Source organism: Galleria mellonella, unplaced genomic scaffold (assembly GCF_026898425.1).
Source record: "Galleria mellonella isolate WM207_F2 unplaced genomic scaffold, CSIRO_AGI_GalMel_v1 utg40, whole genome shotgun sequence".
Taxonomy (NCBI): domain Eukaryota; kingdom Metazoa; phylum Arthropoda; class Insecta; order Lepidoptera; family Pyralidae; genus Galleria; species Galleria mellonella.
The window spans coordinates 5,333,895-5,353,415 of NW_026442094.1; the positions used below are offsets into that span (position 1 = coordinate 5,333,895).

General features: G+C 32.7%; 1 protein-coding gene across 1 annotated transcript in view; it reads right to left on the reverse strand.

Annotated features, from left to right (window-relative positions):
- Positions 1-466: 466 nt before the first annotated feature.
- LOC113520427 (EH domain-containing protein 1) overlaps positions 467-19,521 on the reverse strand; it is a 37,243-nt gene continuing 18,188 nt past the window's right edge. The window contains exons 2-3 of the mRNA XM_026905757.3: positions 7,436-7,606; positions 467-5,362 (exon numbers count right to left, since the gene is read on the reverse strand). Coding sequence (XP_026761558.1) covers positions 5,160-5,362; positions 7,436-7,606 — 374 coding nt within the window. The 3' untranslated portion in view covers positions 467-5,159. The remainder of the gene's footprint in view (positions 5,363-7,435; positions 7,607-19,521) is intronic.

Consider the following 19,521-nt stretch of genomic DNA (forward strand, 5'->3'; position numbering starts at 1 on the left):
TTGGAGTTCTGGGATGTGCTATCGGAGGTTCGTTGCCTAGTGTATAAGGACACAGACCAGGCAATTGGTGCGATTGTGTGGCATTTATTTATTACTATCTAAATCAGTGTCAGTGATCTGTTTGTAATTTATTATTTCTTATATATTTGTCATCTCTACAATGAAGCACCTATGTGATCTCTGTTTAAAGCGCTTAACATCTCAAACCTCGAGTGGAACTACATAATTATTTCTTACATTATTTATCTCTGCAGTGAAGCAATTACGTGTCATCTTAGAACTCAAATACTATACTGACTAACTTTAGTTGTTTAATTTTTTCACTTCAAAATCTGTTCCACTGTTGCTAGTGTTTCCAGAATTCGTTACTTATTTTTCATCTCTTATTCCATACTCAAGGTCTCCTGCAATCCATCTAGAATTATTGAAATTTGAAGTGTATTTATACTAAATAAAAAACATAGGATACCATCTTAACTATTTATTTTATTACACTATGTATAATTTATTATATCATCAATACATTTACATATTTTATGTACACACAGTAGCAAAATGTAAAAACACATCTCCCGTATTAATGTTACCAAATAGAGTAGGTACCATTATTAAAAAAAAAACCCATGTCTACAAATCCTGAACAGGGTCCAAAAATTCAATCCAAAATCGAACGCATATAAATGTCTGTATTTACATATATCTCATCACCCCACGTACAAAATGTTATTATTCGATTTATTGTTATTACAGCTTAAATTGCGAACTAACCGCAAGTGAAAAAAGTTGTACATAAAAAAGCTATAATATATATTAAATACAGTAAAGGCACTGATAATACAAATACATTTTTAGAAATATCGTACTAGAGCGTATTATTACATGTTAACAAAAATGCGTAATGGAAGTGATATTTATAGTTAAATATAACGATTAATATAAGTACATAAATGAAGACAGAGAAAGATAAATAAAGTTTTTTTTTTTAAGAAAAAAGCATCCTGTTAATAAATTTCAAACTCATTTGTCTATGCAGACTTTCTAATAGGAACAACTAATATTTAATAATATATTTTATATTAAAATAAAACATAAAATTTTAATGTGACACTTAAAACTTAAATATCATTAAACAAACCTCTATAATGGGAGCACCAAAACAACTTAAACTCACCAAATAAATTAAGTTTTATAAAGCTAAACATTGCAATAAGCATATTTTTCATAATAAGTAACCTAAAATTATACTACTGGATAGATAATTAAATAAATTTTGTTTTTTTTTCGCGACATTTAGGCGTGATTAATATGAATAAATACATGTATAATTGTAAAAAAGTGGCACTTGAAGTGACCGACAGAAGCGAAACTTCTTCTATGTATATATATAAATAAAACATACATTAATTTCTGTTGCAACTCGAGTAACTTCGCAGTATTGCAACGTGTAACTCGACACACATTTTGTTTATGCAAACTAATATATTTTTTTATAAACATCTCTTATGACAATTGTACTAAATCTCCATAAAGAAGTTTCACTTCAATAATTTGGATAGCTTATAATTTTTTTCATATTAATTTACTTATTACCGAGCCCAGAACGCAACAAGCGTGGCAACGACTATTGCATAAATAGATGATTTAAAGGTGCATTTAGACTACGTGCGTGGCTCGCGAATAAAGTTTGTGTACCTAAAAAATATTAAAATCACTGGACATATTTCACAGCGTCATCTGTTAACTAAACAGATCTTGTACTATGGCTATTAGACAGTTGATACACTTTTTTTTTATAAATAATTTAAAAAGACGTGATCATGAATAGAAATGTTTGTAAATTCGCGATCATGGGAAAGCGAGGCAGTAGGTATTAGTTATAACATGCCAAAGCTCATCAAGACTCTTGGCACGTATATCATAAATTTGGGAAGGGAAAGAATAACGTATCCTCCACTCGTTCAGTCTAAATCCACCTTAATATTGCACAATTTTCACTGACTACCAGCTGTAAATGCTTTGTAATCTAATAAAAGGCCTCTGAGGATATTTATTTAACGTGGCGAATCAATTTATGGCAATTATATGTCTTATATATCACGGTATTGGACAAAACTCGTCTGCATAAATACCTCTGTCCCACTTATATTTTTGGTTTTGTTTGCGTGTACATAATTGGGTATCAGTTTTATTTTTCAGTGATAGCAACACGTAAGGGATACTATAGGCGTCACAGTGTATACTATAATGTCCATGGTCTTGTTCATGTTTATAGGTGACGGTTAAGACTTTATCAGATAAACCGGCAAATAGATTGCTATTTAATATGATATGTAAGAAAAATAAAGTTAAATTATAACAGTAATTTTGATTTTAAATTAATGGTGTCTTTACACAAATAAAATTAAAAAAAAACAAGTATTACTATGCCTTTCCATGTGGTGATTTGTATTAATATACTTAATTAAAACATTTTGTCTCGGATACATCTTAAGAATATTGTTGTCACATAATTATCTGTCATCCATAGACAACGATGCCCTCCGCCACACAAAATTAATATTTATGAGACATTAAAACGCAATTTAGCATTCACAGCCAGTGTAACATTTAAAACAATCTTTCTCCATAATAGAAATTAGCTTTCTAAATTTAAAAGTAAACGATCGTAGACAATAGAGAGTATGTAGGTAATAAATAAATACAAAAAAAAACTATTCGAAAAAAATAACGGTACAAACTCAAAACTATTTCTTGCGTACTGATGAGGCCCGTATTAATAAATCTGAATAGCGTATAGACTTATGTCGAATACAAGTGAGCAAATTTATTCATTTTAAGCTTTTCTGTGTTGATCTAACTATATGGCATAATAGGAAGAAACCTTTGCTCAGTAATGGAGTCTCACAATAATAAAAAAAAATTATCAGTTTCCCGCCATATTGTTACAGATCTCAAGTTACGAACGAACCGCACTCTGGATAGACGACAGTAGGTACTAGACGATCCAAACCATCACTGAGTTTTATTTATGCGTTTTTAACTTTCAAGTAATATTTATTAATCAACATAACATCTTCAATGCTCGCTCAAGACAGCTCACAACATAAAATTGATTTATTAATACGGATCTGTGACACTTCTCGTTCATCGGGGCGATTTCGTTGCATATATTGTACAACCCGAGTTGTTATAACATCAACAATGTTAATTCTCATGGTTGTATAATACTCGTTTTTCGAATGTGAATTACTTCCTAAATTTTCCCTGAGGTGACATACAAGCATGCGGCCCGCCTGATGACAATTATTCGTGTTATGGACGCCAGCAAATCAATGGAGTGTCATCGTCCTCCCAGAAGATATGGACTTATGAACAAAAAAGTAACTGAATATAGAATTGGGCTAATTAAATATATTGCCATTTTTTTCTTCAACTATAGAACAACATATAACATTTATGGTAATGCATTTATCGTGTTACTAACAGTGCATATTGTGAATTTAGTGATCTTATAAAAAAAATTACGCATAGTTTCGTATTATAAATTCACCACGTTACATAACGCCTTTACAATATTTTAAATCGAGCATAAGTGTGTTGAGGAAACCAAATACAATAAAAAAATTATTTAATTTCGATGATTTTTCTAGTCTAATTTTTTTTTTTAAATATTCAATAATAGAAAATATAAATTTAGAGCTTCTATTAGTTATACAATAAATACCTCGTTTGAACCCCCTTTATCAACCATTTATAACAAATTACATTTCATCACAATCAAATGTTTATACAGAGTCCACCAGAGTTCATCTAGTTGGCAATCTTAAGAGAGAAATAAGAATCACATAGTGCATGGTAATATGACCTTGCAATCTTAATCGCATAATGCATAATGCAAATTGCAAATCGCATACGCAAGCATATAAGACGTTGACAACAGACATAATATTGCATGTTATTTACATTATAATTAACTTTCAATATACAATATTTCATATTATTTTTTAATTTATATTTTAAACACTGACTATATGAAACTCGCCTGGACTCTGTACCAGTATTGCCAACTACAGAATATCCCAAATTAGGCTGAATTATTATCTATAGAATAATACCATTATAGGATAAATTTACTTGTACCAAACTCATAAGAGATCAAGGTTTTTTTAGTTAAAACTTTTCACTTGTTTCGATGGAACTTCATTCAGAGCTAGATTTGGAGCTAGGAGCTAAATGAAAATATAAGTAACTAAATGTGAAACATTAGTTAAATCTTATCACGAAAGTGCTAAATTGGCAACACTGCTTCTTACGTTCTATTCCTTTCTATTTTTGTTCTGAGAATTACGCTTGACTTTTGTATTATGCCCACATTAAAATATTATCATCAGTCAACGGAACTTTGCTCCTTTGTAATTGCATTATATTTATTTATACTCGACCAGCCTCGGAGCGGCATATTAGCGATGTATAGCCATAACTTATCTATCTCAATATAAAATTAATTTTATTAGGTATTTAGAACAATTCAAACATTCTCAATTAAAAAAAAAACAACACGACTTTTTTATCAAATACAAAAAAAAAAAAGAAAAATGTTATCATCGAAATCAGTAACGATCAGTTTTTAAGCAACCGGTTATATAAGGTCATAGACGTCTACAGTACGACCTAGCAAGCTCTTACTTTTTTTAAAAGTGATTATATAAGTTTGCTCCACAACAATAAATTATTTGATACACTTCGAATTTTAAAACATCATGCAATGATTATGAAATACTAAAAACGTGTCAGTCATACATTACTTCTGCTGTTTCCACACTTTTAATAAATAAAGCAATTAATCGCTGACAACTTATAATGGTAAATGCGCATGATTTTTTTTTTTACAAGGGCTTAGTACAAAGAATTTCTCTCGACCCACTTTTACTAAGTATTTGTGGATATGCTGTATATATAAACAGCTAAAAAAAAACTTATACTGAGCCTGTCCAAATGTTACATGAGACGCAAGACGCTATGAAATGAACGACAGCACATTTACAATCTACAATGTCTTTCCTTGGAATATCTGAAATTAGACAACTTGCGTATAAAGATGTTTAAGCTTGTATAACAGTCGTATAGTGGTGTTATGCCGCTCTGATGGTGTTTAAACTTCAATTACGCTTTGATGGAGGTACGAGATGGGGTGGTAACTCCGAAGGTAAGTCATGCCCATCGGTCTTCACCCTGATGAGGTGCATCGCCAGCGCAAACTCCTCTTCGTCCAGGAAACCATCGCTATCAATGTCAGAAAGCTTCCAAATCTTACCGAGTACGGAATTGGGTAGCTTCGATTTCACCATCTCCGTCTTGGCCGCTGTAGAAAAACAACATTTAAATGAAATTCAATTTTAGCTCATTGGAATAGAATGCAAAGTTGATTGCAAAAAGTCAGCGCTAATTACTTATGTTTGTCTCAAATTAGACAAAAAGAAATGACAAATTATCTCACATTATCTGTGAAATTGCAAAATGAGAAATACAAAGGAAAAATAAATAGCATACCACAGTAAAGTCTTAATAGAAATCAGATGAGTCACACTACATATTCAAATACCCTCATGCATGATTCAATTCACATTGATAATTATGAAACATTTTATCGTCCATTTATTTGTTTGCAACTGATGTTATTTTTAAATTAGATAATTTAAAATTTACTTTGGCAACCACGCGCTAATGTTTAGTATATAAAAGGAAATAAAGTTTAAGCAATTAAAAAAAAGGCCTATAGAATATTGTGAAGAACAGAACATTTAACTCAATGCCTGGCAATTTTCCCTTCCGAGCAAAAATATTTGATGCCCTTTCCAACAATCAACTTTGCCACCCTCGACATATTATGCCTGCCTTTCTCTCTCAGATTTAATTCACACCCATATGGATTATGGACTTAAAAATCAGACCAATCTGAAACCCGTCATTTTCAATATAATTCCTCATATGCATGGTTACATACTTAAAACCGTCTGCTTTCTAAAACGTCTTCGTTTATTTGATCCTGTATTACTAAATATGAATAACACTGATACTAAATTAAGTCGGGATACTAAACCGAACGAAGAATCTGGTTTGCAACACGATACTAACAAGTTAATTATAAAAGTAGACATCGAGTACAAACTAGCAATTTGCACTCGCTACATACAATATGACCTACATTGAAATAAGTTGACTGTCTCCACAAGACCACGACATAGAAAATTCTCACACTGAACGGAGCAATTGTGAAGATATGAATGGAGACATCCATTCACAGAATGTTGAGTAATAACATAATTACACTTGAGTACATTATAGGACTAATCTTGTTTGCCTAGTATAACTTTACACATTACACGTTCAAATGATTAGATATTACAATCTTTGATAGTAGTTTGTCGCTAAGCGACAATATTACGTGACTATCTTATTTAAAAAATAGATGATGTTTAACATTTCTTAAATATAATAAGATCTAACTACGAAAACCATGGTTCCAACTTATTGAGCAATTAAAAAAAAAGAGATTCTACATCGGTTAAAGCTTAAAACAATCCAAACTATAAGTAAATACCTCCAATAAAAACCCAACACAAAATGTTACTCATTGACATATAATTTTACGCTGTTGCATAATATTCCTCATTAGTGTTAAGTGTTGAATTTAAATGTATTATATATTTTAGAATAAACATTACATTTTTACGACGGAACAATTCAAAAAAGGTGTGTATTCGAACTGTTTCTTCTTCGGGACCAAATGCAACAACTCTCGCTTTATCTAACCACGTTTTCGGCAATTTCTCGATGCTCAGCTCAATGTATGATTTGCCCGTTGTGATGTATGCAATAGAAATGAACATCATATTGAGAACAAACAAAAGCAAAAGCATTGTCAAGACTAACTGCACTATAAATTCAATGCCATAATGAACCGAGACTAAAAAATGTGTTACATATCCTAGAGCAGATTTGCATAATGGAACAATATCGCTTTTATCAGAAACATCGTTCGTTTTATTACAGTTTCTAGATTTTGGTCCACTGTCATCCCCATTATCAATATCTACATCTCCTTCAGTTAAAGATTCATTTAAACTATGAATAGATACCGCCGACGACATCCGACTACCGCCTACTTGATCGTGCTCGTTAAACAAAAACTCAGTTATCATATGTGAATTCTGCGTTGCGACTGTTAATGCATCTGTTATTTTATTAAAATCATCTTCTTCCTCTTTATGTTCATCCATTAATTTAATACAGAGTTCAGTAAGGCGTGAACAATTTTGTGTGGAAGAGAGCAACGCTGCAAGAGCCCTATCTACAATAACTATCTCTCGATAGCGTGGTGTGTTTAGCATTTGCTTTAAGGCACGTATATCTGATCTAGTAAGATTATAAATACCAGCTCCGGTGATTTTTCCATCGATAGGGTTGAGGGTCCTGAATATTTCGTCGTATTTCGGCTTCTCTTTACTGCATATCCACTCAGGGTCGCCGTGCCCAGCGTCAACACCCTCGCCTCTGCCATAACCGAAAGGTGAGACTTGATCTTCTACGCCTTCGAATGCACCACCTGTAATTAAATCATTTATCTTACTTAATTTTGTTATACGATATTATGTGAAAGTATGTAGTAATAATATAAATGTGGGGTTTGTAAAATGTTTGGATGTTAATGATCTGGATGTTTGTTACATAAACAAGTTTAAACATCCTGTGGTTTTACGTAAAATGACTGGATTCGTTATGTGTAACAATTTTCACAATATAATAAGCTAAATATGTATCAACATATAGTGTATAAAAAAGCTAAAAAAATCACTTTTTAAAGAGATTATTTTTTTAAAGAGATTATAATAATAAATAAATGAATAAAAAAAATCTGTATAAAATTAATTGTGATGGAACATTATTAGCTAGTTAATAATAAACACCTTATGGGCATAATTTGCATTTGCATACATTTTGAATCATTACTCAGAGGAAATATGAAGTTCTAACTACGTTAGTTAATTAGCTTAATAAAAACCAAATATCATAGAAATGAGTTCAAAGTCAGGCATTATAAGTGTTGCATGTAGATCTTAACAAGTTGAAAGTTTTGTTTTGTATAAATAATAAAATACAACAGGCGAACGTGGTCGAAAATGCAAACAACGTTACATTTAAATAGTAAAGCGTACGGTTCTGATTTTAAAATAAGCGAATAACATTGTTTCGCTGTAAAGAGAGGAAGTACACGAGTTATGTGATAGCGATAGCAGTACTTAGTTGTAAATTATAATCAGCATTTTAAATAATATTATATACCTTATATTTATGTTCATACAAGTAAAAATACAGAGTTTATTTATAAATTGGAATTGCCAGTTTTCTGTCATATTGCACTCTCTATTCTGTAACCTATATGGCAGAGCCGAAACTGATTAGCTACTCGACACATTTTGCAAAAGTACATTGGCGAGCAGAAAGGGATTATTAGTAATAGGGTTTTAAAGTACCACATATATCCTATCAGGTCGACTTTCACGCTTGGTTTATAGGTTTATTAATCTGTAATCCAACTAACCTATTTCATCCTCACCTATCATCTCTCAGTGGTGCCCCGCCAGCGTATACCGATAACGTGGACGGGGATACCATTCCATTTTCACCCATAAAAAAATATATTGACACTTTCAAAGTTGGTAAAGATGTTTGTGTTACTCATTTCGCATAAATCGCTTACCGGATTTGATAATTCGGTACACGAAGTAGTTATATCCTGTATATATGTATATATATATATATATATATATATATATATATATATATATATATATATATATATATATATATATATATACAGATTCACGCGGGTCGAACCGCGGGTCGGAACAGCTAGTAAAGAATATTTAATCAACAGTTAATCAACAATTTGTTTACAAGACCTAATCGACTCACATAGCTGCAGTGTGCCGAATGATTCACGGTCGGGTCGAACAATCATCGACTAGAACATATCTCATCAATGCTATTTCGCTTATAAGTTTCCGATGATACAAAACGATATCAAGTACTTATAGCATGTTTGGTTTGCAATCTTAGAACGTTTACAGTATCATAGCATGTCAGTCATTTATTTTCCATTGCTCAACATAGGCCTCCCTCTTTTGGGGGGTTTTTCTAGTAGTTGCCATGCTTAGCAAGCGGAATGACAATCGCAATTAGGCTTTGGTGGTGTTTTAAGGACAGTGCATCTCTCAACAATTAATCTCCTCTTATGGCACTCACGGGAAAGGGAGGAACTGGGATCACGTTTCCGTGAGAGCATTTAGTGAATGAATAAAAAAACAATAAAAGCCGAGATATTTCGTAGATACCCTACAACATTATTGGTGTCATACAGACATACAGCTGAATGGCTCAATTTTAGTCATTCTCATTTTTCTTTTGTTTCTTTTTTTTTGTATGCACTTAATTATTGTTGTTACTGTTAAATATTTAGTTTCAGCAGTTGACTGGTTGAATCCAGTTGGCACTGAATAAATATATTTTTTTTTATTTTTTTTCAACAGCATTTTTTTTCAGTAACGATAACGATTCTTTAGATTGATTCATTTGTCCCTTGTCTAGTGGAACAGCTCACGATAGCGGGTCGACTGATCCAACCGGGGGCCAGTTGGGTCAATCGTTACGTGTTAATTAATAAACGACTTGACAGATTCGGCTGCTTAAGATTTTTTCGAAGCAGTTTATGAAGCGAAGCGACGGCCATGGGAGGAAAGGATTGTTACTAATGGAATCTAACAGGTAGCGCGATGTTTTCCAAGGAACCTGAAGAAATCGCTTTTAATAATAAAATCATGATTTTTCATTGTACTTTTTGTTATATTTTTAATAAGTTTACTACTATAATTTTTTTTTGGAACAAGCTGCACTCCTATGGGAGGCAAAAAAAAAATGGCCTCAATACTAGCAATATACTCTTATTAAGTCTATCTCCACGTGGTAACACCCGGAAAGTATCATAGTTAGTCCCTGGTGAATTAGTCACGAAGGCAGAACTAAACTGACTTTTTTTTAAATAAATAATAAATTTATTGCCATTCTTTACAAACATACAGAACTATTCTCACCTATCATCATCTCTTACTCGTGCTCTGTCTGCCAGCGAATACCGAAAGCGTATACGGGTTTGCCATTCTATATATCCCATTAGATCGACTGTCCATTTATTTGCTATTTGCATTATAATAGAAAAGGGAAGTACACAGCATTTTAACATATCAAACTGTACTGGAATGTAGAACAAAGAGGTGACAAAACTTACTCTCACAAATAATAACACAAAAAAAAATATAAAAAAAAACAACAAGAACATTAATTAAAATACGATAACAATATTTTAATAATCTTATCTGTATATAACAAGCAGGTTATATCTCCACAAGGTCGTAATTTCATAGGTACATGGGTCACAATAAGGTCACGATCACTATAAAAAAGTATTCAGCACATTTTTTTTGTTACGATCGAACGCGTTTGTTTTGTTTGACTTTTTACTGATTAAAAATGATAATAATGGCGAGATGTTTTCAAGGGTACGGCTTAATTGTATCATCGATGTAGGTCACACAAAACGCCGGTAAACAATACGCGGATACGGTTCTGTTCACGGTTTCATTAGCGTATATTTTTTTATTAACTAATCGACCGTTTCGTTACGCAGTCTAATCGTATTATGTGTGATGTGGTGAATACAGTTATCTATAATCGATATACATACAGTAACGCCCTGTCTGACCTGTCAACGCAGTGTATATAGGCAACTACTTTTAGAAAGTAGCAAGTATATATATATATATATATATATATATATATATATATATATATATATATATATATATATATATATATATATGTATATATGTGCGGTTCGCTCATATCGTTGTTGAATCAACGAATCAATTCCCTCTATCTAGATAAGTGGTAAATGAACCTATCGATACTAATATGTAAATATAAATCTTTGTTACAGCTTGGCGCTTTAACAGTTTAACCATACACACACACACACACACACACACACACATATATATATATATATATATATATATATATTATGTAGTAAGTATATATACATATATACTGCCTATTCAATGGTACACATCCACTTATTATAGGGAGAAAAGGATTGTCCAGTAATGGGGTCTAAAAGCTCCATTACTAGCAATATAGAGTATATTGATTTATTAAGCAAAATTATCACTGAGCTGTAGCCTATTTGGGTCACTGCAACACACATGGCGAAAACATATTTTCGTATTTTATCTTTTTTTTTTTTTATATTAAAAAAAAAGTGTAAATAATTTATTTGTATGAACTCATTTATCAATTTACGTGTGTCATAAATGCTTCAAATAAAGTGTTTATCTATGTATCTATCTATCTTCATTGCTAACAATATGTCCTGTCAGGTCGACCTGCCCGCGGTTCTCTCTGGAAACCATTGTGATTAATTGTTGTCGATTAAGTAATAGATAGCTAAAATTGGAAAGAAGTCCAATCATTCTTATTAGATTCCTTAGTAGTAATTCAGCGAAATGTTCGTAAGTTCGTTACACTAAGAATAATAAGTATACTAAAAATATCTTAATTTAATTGTTAACATTATACAAAAGTAGCGCAAAGTAAAATGAGAAAGTATAACAACAATTTTAACAGAATAACTTAAAATTATGTTCCACAAACAACAAACGATTTCAATTGCGGCAAAAGCAGTTTTAGAGGGAGACTTTGTACAAAAGTCGATTGCTTGAGTACCTCTGTCCCATGCGTGTTTCTACCGTGAAGCAGTTGTGTTTGCATGGCTGTGTTTCGGTTTGAAGGGTGGGATATGGCGTGAATTTACAGGGTACAGAGGAATAACACCTGAGTCCTCAGGAATGGCAACGCATGGGGGGTATCATGGGCGTAACAGTATACTCTGTTATGTCCATAGTACTGCTCATGTCTATAGGCGACGGTTACCACTTTCCATCAGGTGGGTCTTCAGCTTGTTTGCCATTCTAAGTTGTATAAAAAAAAAGTTATTTTGATCTAAAAACTAAAATTCTGAACCAATTTTGAAAAAAAAAAAACTTCTATGAGATCGATCTGTAAGTATATCCTATTAGACAAAAAAAAAGAATTTTCCAAATCGATTTACGTGTATAAATCGTGTATTTCACAATTAAGAGCAACAAACGTGAAGACTAATACCTATGTATCAATCAATATGCAAATTGTAATAGTAAAATGGATCGAGAAATGCATCCTGTGATTTGCAAACTAAAAATGGAGCAATCGATGCGCGCGCATGCTCGCTAGTTGCCGTTTCGTCTGGTCAAGAGTCGACAAAAATAGTTCAACCCCTAGACTATTTGTCTAACTAATGAATTAAATTTAAACCATCTTTACTCAAATAGACTTGTTTACAAACACTAAATCGTAATTTTTTTTATGAATGCAGGGTTCAAAAAGTTATCTGTTGAGAAGAGCCCGCGAGAGGCTCAACAATTACTCTTTTAAATCTCTGTTAACATTATGTATATTTATTTAAATGTACAATGTCTAAAATTACACAGTCATTAATGTATCCATGATACTATGGGAATTACAGCGTATTGTAATATCCACGTCACAATTCTAGTATATAGGTAATGGTTACCACTTTCCATCAGGTGGGACTTCAGCTACGTTATCATTCGGTGTGATAATGCAAAAAGTAATAAAAAATATCGAACACTTTTAATGTCACCTGTCGGGTTTTAATCATTCGATTTAAATCGATAATTAATCCGTCTTAGCGTCAATTTTAGAATTCTAGAATCGCATTGTCCTACTTTCGCAACATCGCGCTTTTTACTACCGCGGAAATAAAATGTGACGAATTTATTTAAAATAAGATTTTATTTGAGTGGCATAGTAATGACGAAAAATGTCTGAAAGTAGCGAGTCCATTCGCATCACCCTCTAGTCGCAAACTAAGCATTGTTCGTATATAGATAAAAGACAACAGTAGTAAATTGAATGTATGTCTACATATACAGTGGAAATAACCTGACCAATACAAATAGATATGAATAGAAAGGTTTTTACTGTACGGGTATAGAACCCACGATGGCCACAAGGTGAGGCGATTGTTAAACCACAAAATCACTAAACCATAATGTTAAACTGAATTGAAATTGGAATAAAATTTTCATGGTGGTTGGGTGGTATTTAATTAATACAGAGATATTATGAAAATAGACGACGCAACTGCAAGTTAATGTATATGAAAACAAAATACAATTACGAGTATTATAAATTGCAACAGATAGATAGATACTCTTTATTATTTTCTCAAAAAAAAAAAAATCTTATTAATTTATTAATTGAGTACTGAATTAGTTACAGTCTAGAATCTAGATTGTAACTAATTAATTTTAAAGGTGCATTGTGTATTTCTAGGCTCTAGAGATAATTAATAAGTGTTGCTAACACAAGTTAAACATCATTAAAATCACTGAATGAATAATTTGCGATAGTTTTTCTTATTGTTGCTACTATTAAATATGTCCATTTCATTATCCCTACTTCATACATCATTGAAAATAGTGGAAACTCGTATTATGAAGCAATTGATTCCGTACTAGATGCGAGTCAGTGGTATATTAAAGTCTAAAGTAACGCGAGTTAGTATTACAGTAGTAAACTTATTATAGATACAAACAATTATAAGAAATAATCACACGTTTTTTTTTTTATACAACTTAGAATGGCAAACAAGCTGACGGCCCACCTGATGGAAAGTGGTAACCGTCGCCTATAGACATGAGCAGTACCATGGATATAACAGAGTAAACACTGTGAAAACAATGGACAATAATATATCTTATAATTAAATTTAATATAATTATATAACATTTTTGTTCCAAATACGTATCACTATCACATAATGTAAATGTAACTGAAACACATTTAGTTCATGTGTACATAAAATGGTAAACGAAATTGTGTACTTAATTAATGACATACTTTTTCGTGAAAGATCAATAAATGTTTTAAATATCTACTAACTTGGGTCAACTTTGAAGCCTTACTACAGTGAATACGAGGTTTGTCCGGAAAGTTCGTATAAAAGTGTTCTGGAATGCGAGAAAGAGGAGTGGGGAGGCCAGGTAAGCGCAGGACCCCTTCCTTATGTCCCTAACAATGCTTCAGTTCTGGTCTGACCGCCGTGCGGTGCGAACTGGCTTGTCACGCCATCTGTGAAGTTACCTCTTAACGAAACCCCGTCGGCATGGAGCCCGCTTCCGTTGAAGAGCAGTGCGTCGTAATCAAGTTTCTCTCGAAACTCGGCAAGAATGGCCGTGAAATTTTTGCCGATCTAATTCGATAAGACATCCGGGGAACCACGAACAAAAAAATCAAGAAAATCCCGCTCAAATGTCAAGACAATGTTGATTGTTTTTTTCGATGTTCGGGGGATTGTCCATCAAGAATTCGTCCCTCCAGGCCAGACAGTTGATGGAAAATTCTACGTCGATGTGCTCAGACGCCTCAAAGCTCGTGTGGCACGAGTTCGTCCAGAATTGGCGCGAGAGGGGCGTTGGATTCTTCACCACGACAATGCCCCTGCCCACACCTCTCTTGTTGTCCGTGAGTTTTTGAGTAAAAATTCCATTACGGTGACCGAACACCCCCCTATTCGCCGGATTTGGCCCCGTGTGACTTCTTCTTGTTCCCAAAAACCAAATTGGTACTTCGGGGGCGGCATTTGGGGGACATAAATGAGATAAAAAAAGCTACGACGGGGCAGCTGAGAAACCTACAACCAGAGGACTTTCAAGGAGCCTTCTCACAGTGGAAACGGCGTTGGCACAAGTGCATTATGTCACAGGGGGAGTACTTTGAAGGGGATAAAATTGATTTACCTGAATAATTGTAAAATAAAATTTTTAAAAAACTTTTATACGTACTTTCCGGACAAACCTCGTATACTGTGACAGAAAAAAATTCAGCCTCCTGTACCGCAGTCAAGTAAATATGCGGAATTCATTTCGACCCATTTTTCTTTGGTAAAGATTTTTACTTTCACTGCTAGAAAACTTATGATATCGATTTCATACTATAAGTAGATGTAATTTCCAAGTTATTTTTCAGTGTTTCATTTACTATTGCCTTGTCTTTTTTCCATATCTTTCGAGTTGGCGCAGTTTGTCTTTTTATTTTATAGGTCTCCATCATCTAAGTTCATTCCTCTTTTATACATATAGTCTTTCATATGTGGACTGTAGTCCATTGATCTTTTTTCAGGTATCCTCTTCCTTTACATCCATTCCCAATCATTTTGAAGATTTTATCTTCTGTCCTTTATTTTTCTATATAATACGTCCAAAAGGAGGGAAAGGGATTGTTAGTAATGGAGACTGAGAATCCCATTGCTAGCAATATACCAAACCAGGTCGACCTCCTCGCGGTTCCCCCTGGAAACTATCATGGTTAATTCCTGATGAATTCATCATGATGGGCTAACTGGCCTGTTTTCATTCTCATCTATCACCCTTCACTGGTGCTCCGTCGGCGTATCCCGTTAGCGCAGGCGGAATTACCATACCATTTTCACCCATCAAAAAAAAATACGTCCAAGACAATGCTATGCAACTTCTCCGTTACTGCCACCACTTTCAGACTTCTTTGCGCATACTCATTTTTATTCTGGCTTACCTTGTCACCCACATATTCCTTTTAACATTCGTATCTCTACTATCCATCGTATTTATCTATCCGTGTTCAACTGATAATAGCGTAAAGTATAAAAATTTAAGATTTCGTTATGCAAAAACTGTCCAACAAAAAAATAATCTCAATTCACCTATAATTTTTTGTGTATCTTACGCGATATTTATATTATGCAACACCAATTTTTTTTTTTTCATATTAGTCCATCTTTTTCCAGATAAGTCAGGCAATGGTCGTTTGACTGTACAACCTCAACTTATTTTGGTAGTTTATGATCCAAATACTTTATAAAAAGCATAAAGCCTTTTCTTCTTTTCTTTTATATTTCTTTAAGAATAATAGTGTATATGATATTTTTTCTAGAAATTTCAGTTAAAAATTAAATATTTTATATTAATTGTCACGATTAAAGTTACCATTTACTTTTTTTTACAAAACCTACTTTTATAAGTTAACTATGGTAGCCATATCTACCATAATTATATCGTAAACAATAAAACCTTTACACAATGAAAGCGCAGTGCAGTGAAAGTGGTAGGAAATGGCGTGCCATATGGCGAGCCACTGACGAATCGATTATTGTTATTTATTCAACATGCTTACTCGATACCTTTATTAACAACAAATTGTGTGTCAGTTTGTCACAGCGAATAGGCTTATAGATATACTTTTTAATGTGATAAAAATGGAGTGGTAACCCTAGTTTTGAACTTAAACGTATGTATTTTAAAATGAATGAAAATGAAATGGTAAAGTCGCTTGCGCTATCGGTATACGCTAACGGGGCACCAGCACTATTAAGAGATGGTACGTGAATGTAAAATCAGGTCAACTGTGGCCTATTATGACTAATTCAACAAGAATTAACTATGACGATTTCCAGACGAAACCGCATGGAGGTCGACCTGATAGAGCATATTGCTAGCATAGAGACAATTAGATCCCATTACTATCACTCCCTTTCCCTCTTTAAGTCATATTAGCTCCTATATGCTAGCGGAGTACCAGTGATGTTAGACGATAGAAGATAAATTTAAATTAATCTTCACTGTAATAATAGTACTTAAACATAGAAACAATACACGGTACATAGATATATTAGTCATATGGCAGGACCCATTCATAAACCTGAACAACATTGCCCAAGCAAAATAATTAAAATAAAAAAATACATATTTTTTCTTTTACCTTTTATAATATGATCGTTTAATTCGTCATACTCGTGAACGATTATATGGCTGATTACAAAAGTTATTATACATAAATAAATGTAAAATATGTTTGTACTTAATTTATAAAGAGTTAATCTGCTTAGTATCTTACAAGGTTTTTCTCTGCATATCTTGCAACCTTTCAAACCCACAGGTAGAGCCATAAAAATATCATTTAATAGAGCTTGTAAATAATAAGTATAATTAAATAAAGTTTCTATTCTATTCTAAGTGTCTATTGTGTCCTAATTATGTTATAATTATTTATAAATCAATGCGTTATTATTATAAAATGCCAGGAAGTAATAATAAAAAAAAACAAACATGACAATAAATTTATTTTATAGACCATTCTGTGGTATTCGATGAGTCAATTAATGGTAAATTGATATTATTAGAACGACTACGCTATGCAATGCCGTAACCGGTTCGGTATTTTCACATAACGTTAGATAACAGTTGCTAATAATTATTAAATACTTAAAACTGCTATGTACACGTTAAGTACTTATAAGAATTTATCTTGAAATTTTAAGTAGAAGAAAAGTAACGTAATTAGATGTTTTAAATTTAAAAAATAAATAAATAAAACACATCGCTTTGACAACAAATAGCAGTACGAGTATTTAACCATATCTAGCAAGATTCTAAGAAACAATATCAATCTATTAAAACAAAAATGGCGGGATAACAACGTTAATAAACATAAAAAATGCGAGCACGACGAAATCGCGAGATGCGTAAAATTAAACTAAAAGGTAATGCACGCGGAAATCACAGGATGCCCGGTGAGAGGGTTAATAACTATTGGACATTTAAAACGGTTGTGTAAGTAACCATACGAATTTATTTTGAAATTAAAACTAGCAGAAAATTTACAATGCAACATTTTCTCATGTCCTCTACCCAAAGGTTGTCTGGAAGAGATTGCTTAGCGATAAGGCCGCCTTTTGTATCACTTCTCATTAATATTTACTGTATTTGTTATTTCTCTTTTTACTTGGTGCAATAAAGTGTAAATAAATAAATAAATAAATGCAACATTTTCTCCGTGGTAACGGGATAGAGGAACCCAATATGTCACCCCTCCTGTGGACGACAAAGGAAACTAGAATGGATATTAGAAATACTCGTATATGTATATTGGCGAAAAGAACTTAGAATACTAGGGCCGTGAAGGGAAGCCAAAAAGATACACAAGAAATGCGTATAAATTTCGAATTTGGTAAATAATAATATAAAAAGTATAAATAATATATGTGGCCTGTAAACATCCTTTTCATCCCAAAAAAAATGCCGTATTTGTTTGAGAATATCACTCGATAAATGTTCGTTGGCAATCGAAAAATTTCTAAAGTTTCACTAATAAAATGCTATGTAAATGGACTATTATTGGCAAAATATTATATTTTTCTAACAAATATTCCGACAATAGTAAAAATGATAGGTGCCTGATATAATCCATTATTAAGTACGAAACGATCGAAGGTCATGGATAAATTTATCACGTGGGTACAAATTAAATCATTACGATTCGAGGTCAACTCTTTGTAGGTCCATTTTTTTAACTTATTGATATCTATTATAGTTAATTTATAGAATATCTGAGTTCTCGGTGTCGTAAGTTATATTTATTGATGGTTTAGCATCGTATTTGAAACGATTAGTTATCATGTCCGCATTACAAAAATCATTAAACAGTCAAAAATGGCTCATTCCAGTGGTTTATAATGCAACAGTCTCCGACATGATTATACAATAGAACGTAAAGTGTTAAGTACTTTTAAGGAGCAGATCAAAACTTTGTCTTTGTCAGTGATATCTACGACATCATAATTATTATGATAACAAAACTTAAACGCGAACAAGTACATTCCAAATGTTAACAAGTAGGTAACAAATTTGCGGAACAAAGCGTAAATCGTTGCAGAATACACCGATAAACAACTCATTTCGTAGAAATTTTAGGTAGAAAATATTTGAATTCAGAACGCAGCAACATATTTCTTAAAGATTTTGCAACGCGAGAAGCATTTCGTTCTGCAAAGAGGTTTACAACTATCACCTTTTCTTTATTAAAAGTTGTTTAATAAACGAATAAGTACCTAACAAAACAATTTATTCATCTGTCCATCTGTTTTTTTTTTCTCACACTATAACGTCTTTGTCGCCGAGCCGGTCCCGAGCGATTAGCAAAGCTAGCCAATTGTGGCTCCTGGAGCGACGTGGGCGACGACGGATGCACATCCTCCTTACGATGAGGATACAGGTATCATGCACTGACCAGGACCTTGAGAAGTCCCAATTCATTGGGGAACAATATGGGCTAAGTACTCGATGAACAGAAGGAGGGAAAAATTTGACAATTTTAAAAAACACATCACTATTAACGACTATCAACACGCCCTGAGATGTCACGGTTATTTTTACAATAGAACCCGTATTACTTGCTGATAATATAGCTTTCTATAGGTTTAATTTTTAACTTTTAAAAAAGTTTAGACTTTAATTTTTTGAGTTTATCATT